General features: G+C 40.5%; 1 protein-coding gene across 1 annotated transcript; it reads right to left on the bottom strand.

Annotated features, from left to right (window-relative positions):
- Positions 1-649: 649 nt before the first annotated feature.
- Positions 650-8,970, bottom strand: LOC117268286 (amine oxidase [copper-containing] 3-like). Its single transcript, XM_033644613.2, has 5 exons — positions 7,369-8,970; positions 7,104-7,222; positions 6,290-6,456; positions 5,354-5,486; positions 650-1,119 (listed from the first exon to the last, which is right to left on the bottom strand). The coding sequence occupies exons 1-5, from the start codon at positions 8,930-8,932 to the stop codon at positions 832-834; spliced, it is 2,271 nt and encodes a 756-aa protein (XP_033500504.2). The 5' UTR covers positions 8,933-8,970; the 3' UTR covers positions 650-831.
- Between the last annotated feature and the right edge of the window lie 2,280 nt (positions 8,971-11,250).

Raw genomic sequence — 11,250 nt, 5'->3', positions numbered from 1 at the left:
CGGATGGATTCCACATGCCTGGTTCCCACTGTGAAGCATGGAGGAGGAGGTGTGATGGTGTGGGGGTGTTTTGCTGGTGACACTGTTGGGGATTTATTCAAAATTGAAGGCACACTGAACCAGCATGGCTACCACAGCATCCTGCAGCGACATGCCATCCCATCCGGTTTGCGTTTAGTTGGACGATCATTTATTTTTCAACAGGACAATGACCCCAAACACACCTCCAGGCTGTGTAAGGGCTATTTGACCAAGAAGGAGAGTGATGGAGTGCTGCGGCAGATGACCTGGCCTCCACAGTCACCGGACCTGAACCCAATCGAGATGGTTTGGGGTGAGCTGGACCGCAGAGTGAAGGCAAAGGGGCCAACAAGTGCTAAACACCTCTGGGAACTCCTTCAAGACTGTTGGAAAACCATTTCAGGTGACTACCTCTTGAAGCTCATGGAGATAATGCCAAGAGTGTGCAAAGCAGTAATCAGAGCAAAGGGTGGCTATTTTGAAGAAACTAGAATATACAACATGTTTTCAGTTATTTCACCTTTTTTTGTTAAGTACATAACTCCACATGTGTTCATTCATAGTTTTGATGCCTTCAGTGAGAATCTACAATGTAAATAGTCATGAAAATAAAGAAAACGCATTGAATGAGAAGGTGTGTCCAAACTTTTGGCCTGTACTGTACATTAATCATCATCATCATGATTTTTTTTAAAATAACAAAATATAATTTCAAAGATAATATTAAAAATGATCTTATTGTAAATTTCCAAAAACATAATTAATATCAACAAAACAAAACAAAAAAGAAAGAAAAGAAAGAATTACATATTAAGGCCTTTGTGTTATGAATCCTTTATCAAAGCCATTGTATGTGAAGGGTTCAAGAACGGGGCTGCAGGTCTCTTTAGTAAGGCAGGCCATCCTATTGTTGTCACAGCTGGCCTCACTGCCTGGGTCAATGTACACTGCATCAGCAGAGTGGATGGATGGGTCCTCATCAAAGTAGTTGTGGGGCCGCAGCAGGACCCCTCCCCCATTGCCCACGGTTACTGTGTTGGGAATGTCTTCAGTGTGGGGGATGTGGAGGAAGCCAGTGGTCACCCAGGCAACCAGGTCCTGGGGAAAACAAAGAAATAAGTAGTAAAGAGCATTTTTTGGATTTTCCATTCAACGTGGAGGCACAAAAGAAAACAATGTCTTCTCTACCAATTCAAGGTAACATGCTGTGAGTAATTAATACACAAATGGTCATTTTGGAGATGAAGTGTTCTTTTAAAGTCCAGGTAAGGAAGAGTCGAAGAGTTGAAAAGATGTGAAAAGACTGGTAACTGTCTAAAACTGGATTGCGGAGTTAGACAGGGAAACTTTTTGTTCACCACCTCTGTGCCCTGGATTTTCTGGGCAGGCCTAAAAGCCTGTTCGATGATGCATCAGGGCCATCCTTAACATAACTGCTCCCCTTCTATATAAATAATATGTCATTACCTTAGAGTGCAAAGCATCAGTGTGTGCATTTGCCCACTGTGACTGAGCGGCGAGTTCCTTACATCCCACAAGTTCTCTGAGCTCTTTCAGTCTAATAAATACATGAATAAACATCTCTGTTAAATGCCACAATCATATAAACACAAGTCATTAATGTACCTTTCAGTCTTTCTGGCCAAGTCTGCTACCTGGCCCTCCAGCAGTTACGGCTTATTGCTGTGGCTGTGTGCTTTGTGCTAAACCTCAGACTGTATATAAAGATGTACGACGCGTCTCCACCAACCACTATACAGAAATTAAGCTAAAATATTGCAGATACGACTGCTGCCATCTTGCTCTGGTGACATCATTTGGAGCCATAGTCAGCGCAGCGGTATCAAGTTTCCTGCCCATACACCCATCCAACAGTGCCACTGAATCTGAGCCCCCCGATTGGCTCACACAGCTGTCAGCAGTTTTGGGAATGTTACTTTAAAAAAGTAATTAGGTATAGTTACTTGTCATTTTCCCCAAAAAGTAGTGAGTTAGTAACTGAGTTAGTGCACTATAAAAGTAACTAATTACCTGGAAAAGTAACTATAGCGTTACCTTTTTATAAAATGCTCAAATATGTTAAATTGCTTAGACAACCCCCCTAATGGAAGAAAGAATAAATGAATGAATGAAAGAAGTTGCATATAACGAGCCATTTTACTTTCACTGTAACAGTGCTGGTATGCTGAACAAGATCTGAATGATGAGTACATACTTCACACAGAATCTAAAAGTCGAATCTTAATCCTCGCTCTTTCTTCAAATCTTTATTGTATTCTTTCCATATTTTTGCCCACTTGTTAGCAAAATAGTTAAAGAACCTCCATTAATCGCGCAATTTTAATGTGAAAAGTCTCATTGACTGGCCGTCACCTGTGTGTATGCGTAGAAGGAGAAGGGCAGAGGGAGCAGAGCTGTGGAAACATCTTCCAGTCCGACATACTGTCATGCGTTTAAATATCTTATTATATGGATATATATGGGGTGCCCTTTGTAAAGTGGCTCACGCTGAAAATAACATCAACATTTTGCTACATTTGGCTTCAAACAATGTTTAAAAAAGTGTTAGTCTAAACGGTGACTTCGGTGACCGGCAGTGTGAATTTGCATATTAGCTAAATATTTAGTTTCACCCAGAACATTTAGATTTAACATTCAACATTTAACATTTAGATTTAGCATTTAGATTTAATATTTAGATTTAACATTTAGATTTAGATTTAGTATTTAGATTTAACATTTAGATTTAGATTTAGATTTAGCATTTAGGTTTAGATTTAATATTTAGATTTAGCATTTAGATTTAACATTTAGGTTTAGATTTAGATTTAATATTTAGAATTAGATTTAACATTTAACATTTAGGTGCCACATTAAATATTTAGATTTAACTATTTAATATATTTCTAAGTTAACAAATATTGCTGTAAATGTGGTAAAAGGTGACGTTAAAAAATTCACAACACTTTTTTAAACATTGTTTGAAGCTAAATGTGGCAAAATGTTGATGTTATTTTCAGCGTGAGCCACTTTACAAACGGCACCCCATAGATACAGAGAAAGGCGACGTTTAGAGAACAAGCCCAGATAAGCAACTCCACTTTAGAAACAACACCAGAAAAACGCAACCCGCAATTACCAATATTTGTACAAAAAAACAAGCCCAAAGTCACGGCTAATAAACAAACCTGACAACTGTGCTTGTGTGCTCGTGAATGCCCGCCCTACTCTGTCTCTGATTGGTTTATGATGAAATTTTACTCTCCCTAAGCCAATCATCATCACTTATGTGGTTGTCTCTCCCTCCCTTCCCCCTCACCTGCCCTCACCAAAGAAAAAAAACTTTAGAGCTCCGCTGAGAAGGAGCTTGCTTGGGTGAAAGCCACTTCAACTCAAGTAAAGCCAAGTAACGGCGCATTTTATTGTGAGTAACGGTAACGGTAACGGCGTTATAACGGGGGAGACAGTAACTTTTTTGATTACTCGTTACTGAAAAAAGTAGCGCCGTTAGTAATGCCGTTTATTTATTATGCCGTTATTCCCATCACTGGCTGTCAGTCATGTTGTAAAATCCCTGTTTTATAGCATTAAATAACTAATTAAAACCACAAACACTTGAATATACAGCAGTGTGATCAAAATTACCTTAAATGACAGAAACCATCTTTGAGAAAAAAATTATTTGATGTGTATTTTGAGATTTTAGTTTGGCTCATCTGCTAACATGAAAAGGGAGTGCTTTATGACCTCTACTGCAGTCAGCCAAAAGGGGGCGAACGAGATGTTTCGGCTTAATTTTTAGGAGCTGTCATGTCGGCCATCTTAATATACAATCTATGGTGCTAATGTTAGCTGCTGTTAGCGGCTGAACAAGAGGCTATAGCCACTCAGCAGCTCTTGGTCCCCAACACATTCTCACTCCGACCTCGTCACATATCAGTGTTTGATCATGGACTTTCCACATCAAGATACAGCATGCAAGGTACCCTGGGTGCATCAGTTGTTGATGTTCTGGGAAGCCGTGTCAAATTCAGTCAGTTACATACAAAGTCTGTTTTGAAAATACACTTCTGTTTTCACAGGTAATGTACCATTTGCATACAGTGTCTTTCAAAATAAAAACACTATGTAGATACAACAGCACAAATTTATGTTATTTTTCCTTCAACAACAAATGCACATGGTTACATTTTGACAACATAAACATTTTGACAACATGTGGCTGGGTTTAGGCAACAAAAGCACGTGGTTGGGTTTAGAAAAACAATACAGGATTTGGCTTTCATACAGGAAATGAACACCGGCCTCCTAGGTGAAAGTCAGTGTTGTTGGACCCATCCACCACTCCTCCTGCCCATCTTTCCTGGCTTCCGCTGACTTAACTTTTGTTGCTATCCCACCGTGTCTCCCCCTGACGCCATCGGGCGCCATTAAACAAAAATGGCAATTGGCGACATATCATGCCGATGTGAAAAAAAGGCTTTTTTGTTGGCGACTGATGCTGGAAGTCACTGACTAAGCACCGGATTTCAGCAACTTTGGAGCGAGACTGGGGTTGTAGTCCTTTGTTGGGGTGTGTGTGCTGTGCAACCACAGATTATGTGCTACTGGCTTAGCTGCTAATCCAAGTCTGTCGCCTTAGAGTGGCATGTTCTTTGGCTAAGAAAGTGCGTGCTGTGCTACTATAACTACAGACTGTGTGCTACTGGCTTAGCTGCTAACAAGAGTCTGTCATTTCGCAGACACTCGATCTCAAGGAGGTATTGTGTGCTTTGGGCTGCTGATTTAGCTGATAACATGAGTCTCTTGCTGTGCAGCGGCACGTTCTTTGGTTTGGGGTGTGTGTAGCCTATGTTGCTGTACTACTTTTAGCTCCTAATGAGTGTCCGTAGTTTCGCAGTGGCTCGAGCTTCATTTCAGCTCTTTTAGCAGAAATGTCTCCAGCGTGTCAGAGAATACTGCTCATTTTTGTTATGATTTTGAAACATAATTTTATATGCTTGCTTATTTTGTAATTTTTCAAATTTGGCTGGGTGGTTAATAACATATTTTTGTGTGGTGTGACAAACTCATTGCACATTTTTATTTTTTTGACCTGCTGCTACTAGGAGTTGGATTTTTAACTGCTGTTCTGGCAAGGAGTAACTTCAGTGGCACTTTCCAATGGATATTTTGGCATTATTAATCTCCATAATTTGTGGAATATGTACAGAATTAAACCACAGGAAAAAAAGTTTGCAATATATTTTTTTTTTTGTTGTCTTCTTTTTTTTTTAAGTTTGATTTAATTTTTATCCTCTGACAAAGTTTTCTAAATGAAACGCACACCCACCTGGTTTTCAATGCTTTCATTGTCTTCAATGTACTTGCTAAAGTCAACAGCTGGACTCCACATGTCATGCTGATTGTACAGACTGCCGACACACCGCTCCAAGTCCTTTTGCCTAGTGATGGCGACCTTATACCTGAGGAAGTAAAGTTAGGTGAGATTCCAGGGAGAGGAAATTACAACATGTTGATAAGGAGACACTTTTTAGACCAGTGGTTGTCAAACTTTTTGCATCTAAGGCACACCAAGGGGCCAGCCAAAATCTCAAGGCACACTCGTATTTATATCTGTGCACAATGGCTTCTAAAACGAGTGTTATCACTCTTGTCACGACATATGACAATAAAATCAAGAAAAACTAAGACAGGTAGCTTTCATGATACTGTGTACTCACAGATTTTTTCTCTTTTCTTTCGGTGGTAGGTTGTCTTCGCTTGTGATTTGCTGTACAATAAAGCGATCCATTGTCCCACTCATGGCTTTCTCCTATTAAATGTTATCTTCCCTCACACTGGCTGCCAATCAGGGCTTTGATGTGTCACACACTGATAATTCCCATGCATAATTGACAACAAATAGGTTTTCTGTGAGGGTTTTTTAAATTAAAATTACATTTTTTAACCAGATTTTGCCTCTTTATTGGGAAATGGGTGCACACAACATACATAAAAATTTATTCAACTTTAACTTTTTGTATAGGCCCAGTTGAATATTGCAGTAATAATGAGTGGTTATCACAAAATTCCATGGCATACCTGGATTGGCATCACGGAATACCAGTGTGCTGCAGCACACCATTTGACAACCACTGATTTAGACACAGAAGCCATAGTACAGAGTGGAGTGCACAAAGTAATGAATGACTTCCACTTCAGAGATATTCTTAAGCTTCTAAATCCTCAGGTCTTTGATCCCCTAATAGGGAGCCTGGCTTCTCACCTGGCCCAGGACATGGCCCTCTCCTCTGGCTGGCTCTCTGGGAGGTGGTCCCCAGTGAAGCTGAACACCTGCAGCCTGTAGGAGCGCTGGTGACCCCAGCGGTTTGTCTTGCTGCTGGCTATATGGAGATAGCGAGGTGTCTTGGTGTCATGACACAGAGCTGCTTGCTGCGGAGAGACGCATGGTAGATAATGTGGCTGGAGGTGACAAATGACTTTTTTTCAGATTTTTTTCCTACATTTTCTCCCAGATTTGAGTGCACCACAGTCCTTGTCACTTGTAACCCTACTGTTGGAAAGCGCAGACAAACATGTCCTGCCTCTGTGGCATGGTGTCTCCATTTGGTTCTTTTTACCTGCGAGTGATGAAATTTAACTGGAAGGTATAACCTTTGGACAGTTCACTTCTATCTTCCCTCCCACTGTGTAGGTAGCTTGCATCTAGGCTTCACATCTCCAATTTGTTCAGTGATTCATCATTTGGTTGACCAAACAGAGATTTGTACGAAGGACAAAGAATTGGGATATCATCTCCCTGTAGGCAGCTAGCTACTTAGATACATCAAGCTGGTAGTTGCCAAAGCTCTATCTTCAATAAAAGCTTAAATATTTTTTACCACACACCTGTCTTTGTGGTGAATATTCTCTTTCCTCTGTCACCAGACCAAAATGTATTACATTATCATACACATGTTGCTTTTATTTTTAAGAATATATATATATATATATATAGAAGTTAGACTTAAGCTGGTTGACTATACCTCTTTGAGCCAACTGTCACTGTTTCAATGTTAAATACCAAAGTAACACTGCACCTGCTCTGTTTGAAGCTGTTTCTCCACCACCTTAGGGATCATGGCATGGCGTTCAGGCATCCAGGGCAGCGAAACATTCACAAACTCCATGTCTTTGGTCTGGAATACATTCTTCACTCCTGGAAAAGTGACATATTCAGTTGACTCCCTGTTATTTTTACTTTACTGTCTGCAATTATGTTTAGTTATAACTTTTGTTTAATCATAGTTTTAAAAAATATGATTCTGACATGTTCAAAGACCTAAAGATACCAACTACACTCACCTAAAACATCAACATCCACCTTGAAGCTGATGAAATGGGTATGGACATTTCCAGTGACATTTTCTGCCACTTGGTGACCAAATGGGAAACTGTTATTCAATGTGAAGGAAGAGGCGATGTAGCCAGTGGCATGCACTTTGGCCTCCACTGACCCACTCTGGTAGAAAATGAAATCCCACATGTAGTCATAATTTCCTATTGCCGTGATTGTCCTAAACACTAAAGCGCTGTTTGCTAGTCCTCCGTAACTGTTGAAGACAATCTCTGAGAAGTGCCTCCGTAGAGGTTGACCCATGTCATGCTCAAAGACACAAATTGAGTTTTTGAGTTGGCGTGGAACACCAGTGTCCAGGAAATGGAAAGTGTCTATGTAGGTGGCTGAATAAGGGCAGTCGACCCCCCTGACCAACTCATAAGCACACCGACCAATGCCCATGCTGCCATCAAGGAACTTGGTGAGCATGAGATTTGGGGTGACGGATCCATAGACTGACATGGCCTCTTGAACACTTAGCTCATAAATAATCCTTCCCCCTCTAAAACGAACATCAAAAACTCTCATGCCTGTAAGTGGGTTCAGACCAAAGACAAAGCTCCAGTCAAGGTATACGATGTGATTGTTTTTCACACTGAATCTCTTGCCGTGGACATAAAACTGCTGGGGTCCAACACCTGTGGGTTTCTTTTTGGGTTTGAGTGAGGCGTAATTCGGCACAGGTTTGTAGATGACTTTACTCACAGTTCCTGCCTCGTATTGATGCTTCAGTTCCATTATACTGTCAAAGTACTGACCATTATAAAGCACTTTAATCACGTGCCAGGACAAAAAATTTGTGCTTTGGTGGTTGATGAGTATTTCAAAGCCCACATGATGGATAAAAAAGCCTTCCTCATTTCGAGAGAATGAAAGCCAGGTCTCTCTGTCCCCTGACTTGACTCCTTCAGGCATGCTGTACTGGAAAGTGGATCCATCTATACCAAAACTTTCATCCAGCAGCTTACTTAATGGTTTAAGTACAATTCGCAGAAACATTGTTATACCAATGTGTTCGCCAAAATGTAGCGGACGTGCAGTCAAAGGGATCTCTTTTTTATATCTCTCAAAGGTGACATCATGGTGGTAGGATGGGTTGGGAAGAGGGCCCACCACATATTCCTTGACGTTGTTCATAGTGCCATGAAAAACCACTGCTGTTGCCTCTCTTGCTGGTTTCGGCCCATTGGCATCCAGATAATGCAAAACATCCTGCTTTTTTGGCAGGGAGAGATCAATCATATACAGATAGTCAACTGAAGGAGGTAAAGCTGGTTCAATTGAGATGTTCATTCCTGGGATCTTGGACATGTAGTCGCGCACCTGTAGATACTCTTCCACTGAGAGGTCAGCAAAGACGTTGCTGCGCTCATCGTGAATTGCAGGTTGGGCTGGGTTCACCTGTTGAGCAGGGCACTTTTGAGTGCGTTGGGTGTTGAGCCATATCAGGACACAGTTACCTATCAATGAGGCAACAACGACAACAACCAGAAGGCATTTGAGGACATTGCAAATAGTTTGAGAGACCATTTCTCGGCAGCCGTGAAACAGTTATAGTTCAGGAGAGGAAATAGTAGCTATTTATGAAAGTTCTATGAAGGGGCGAGGCCACTGACTTCAAAGACTGCTTTTACAACCTGAGAGGTGTTTCTTTTGATAAGAGCAATGGCAATAGAGTATCCATGTAAGCTGCTCTGATGAATATTGGGTAAATTGAAAAGAGACAATGATCCATACAAATGGTTGCAAGAACCTTGGATTCAGGCAAGTAATTGTGTATGACAAGTTGTTTCCAATCCAATTTTCTATATGTTTAGCCAGGAATCGGCAAAATTTTTGACATTTTATATGTAGTGCCATTTTAATTTTTTTTTGTTAATTAATGTGTCATATCAATATAATGTCAATCCCTCGCTCCTCAAAATGCTCCATAAAAACTGCTATGTCCTCACCTTTTGTGGTTTAATGCATTGGTTTTAAGTAGCAGAGCTCCTATCTTACAGTTATTACATTCACATCATTTACATCCATGCTCATCAAGTGCAGTGCTGAAGTTGCAAACTTTCCATTTGTGTTTGTGTGTGTGTGTGTTTGTGTGTGTGTGTGTGTGTGTGTGTGTGTGTGTGTGTGTGTCCATCCCTTTGTATCAATCAGTGTCCCCTCTCTTAATTCTGAGGTTTTTGCAGTTCCAAGAATGCAGCACAGAATTCTTCAAGAGTTCTTTTATTTTCTAGCCAGCAGTTTGTGTAGTTTGAGTCAAGGGTGGATAATTGATCAGTCCATCCGATCAGAGCTGATTAATGGATGAGAGAAGCAGCTGTTTGTTGGAACAAACAAGCAAACTTTTAGACCTAGCACACTGTGTCCAAAGTGCGTCTCTCTTCCACACCCATGGAACCACCCACCATCCAATCAGTTAAGCATAGTTCTACATGTACTTTGTATCTACTGTGTGTTAAGACCTTATTTTTTATTTTGAAAGCAGAGATAGTCACGTGTGTCAGAGGCTGGAAAAAAATGTCAATCAATTTTATTTATAAAGCCCAATATCACAAATCACAATTTGCCTCACAGGGCTTTACAGCATACAACATCCCTCTGTCCTTAGGACCCTCACAGCGGATAAGGAAAAACTCCCCCCCCAAAAAAAACCTTTAATGGGTAAAAAAAAAATGGTAGAAACCTCAGGAAGAGCAACTGAGGAGGGATCCCTCTTCCAGGACGGACAGACGTGCAATAGATGTCGTACAGAACAGATCAACATAATAAATTAACAGTAATCCATATGACACAATGAGACAGAGAGACAGAGACAGAGAGAGATGCAGGACAGATGGTAACGGTAATAGCTTACAACAACATTAATGAAAGTAATAATATTATAATTCTGGCTATTGTGTTACAATATGTAATATCTGATAGTATACAAATGTGACAATAATCATATGTGTTTAATAACAGTAGAAGTATGACTAATGATCACAGCAGCAGCAGGAGGCATCTGGCAGGACCACGGCAGCAGCACAACCAAACAGGTCACCAGGCACCGTTGCGAGACAGTGGAGCACAAAGGCTCAGAAGAAGGAGCCCAGTTAGTGACCAGTTAGTTGTCCTCTAACAAATGATTATAGAAAAGGAAAATCAAACATTGATTGAAGAACTGCAAGGTATTATATCATTAGATCAAATCAGGAGTGATTTTTTTTTATTCATTTCATCATACAAACTTGAGGGCTAGTCAAATGTTGGCAAAATTGTGTGCATCACCTACTATATAGGCAGGCACAAAATTTGTTGATCCCCTTACCTTTCCTCTAGTGCCGCCATGAGGTCAAAATTTAAAAACGTTTAATACTGTCATTTTTGACCAAATACCTTCAAAGCTCATGATGTTCCCATGGGCCTCAGCTGTAGCCTATTGTGTTTAGTGATAATTAGAAAAACTATCATGCAAACATACAAAACAAACTGACTGATGCTGATGCATACTGATGGTTATGTTAGAGCATTTAAATGCACTTAAGTACCCATGTTACTCAGAGAAATCTGGCTTCACAGGTAATCAGACAATGTAAGCTAACCTTATTTTGGAAGCATGGTTTTATTGTTTTAACTGTATTAGTGATAAAAGACGCTTCTTGACCTTTGTGTGTGTGTGTGTGTGTGTGTGTGTGTGTGTGTGTGTGTGTGTATGTGTGTGTGTTAGAGCATAGATTGTATACAATAATGGACATAGCCACTGTGCCTTGCATTACACATTTTGGCCGTTGCTATCTTGGTTTTTTGGAAGTGACCATATTTGGATGAGAGGGCTGAGCTAACCTGAATGCTTACTGCCAGCTTGGTTA

The sequence above is a fragment of the Epinephelus lanceolatus genome, chromosome 18 (assembly GCF_041903045.1).
Source record: "Epinephelus lanceolatus isolate andai-2023 chromosome 18, ASM4190304v1, whole genome shotgun sequence".
Classification (NCBI taxonomy): domain Eukaryota; kingdom Metazoa; phylum Chordata; class Actinopteri; order Perciformes; family Serranidae; genus Epinephelus; species Epinephelus lanceolatus.
The sequence above is the reverse complement of the archived record's forward strand: the minus strand, read 5'-3'. Positions and strand labels throughout refer to the sequence as shown.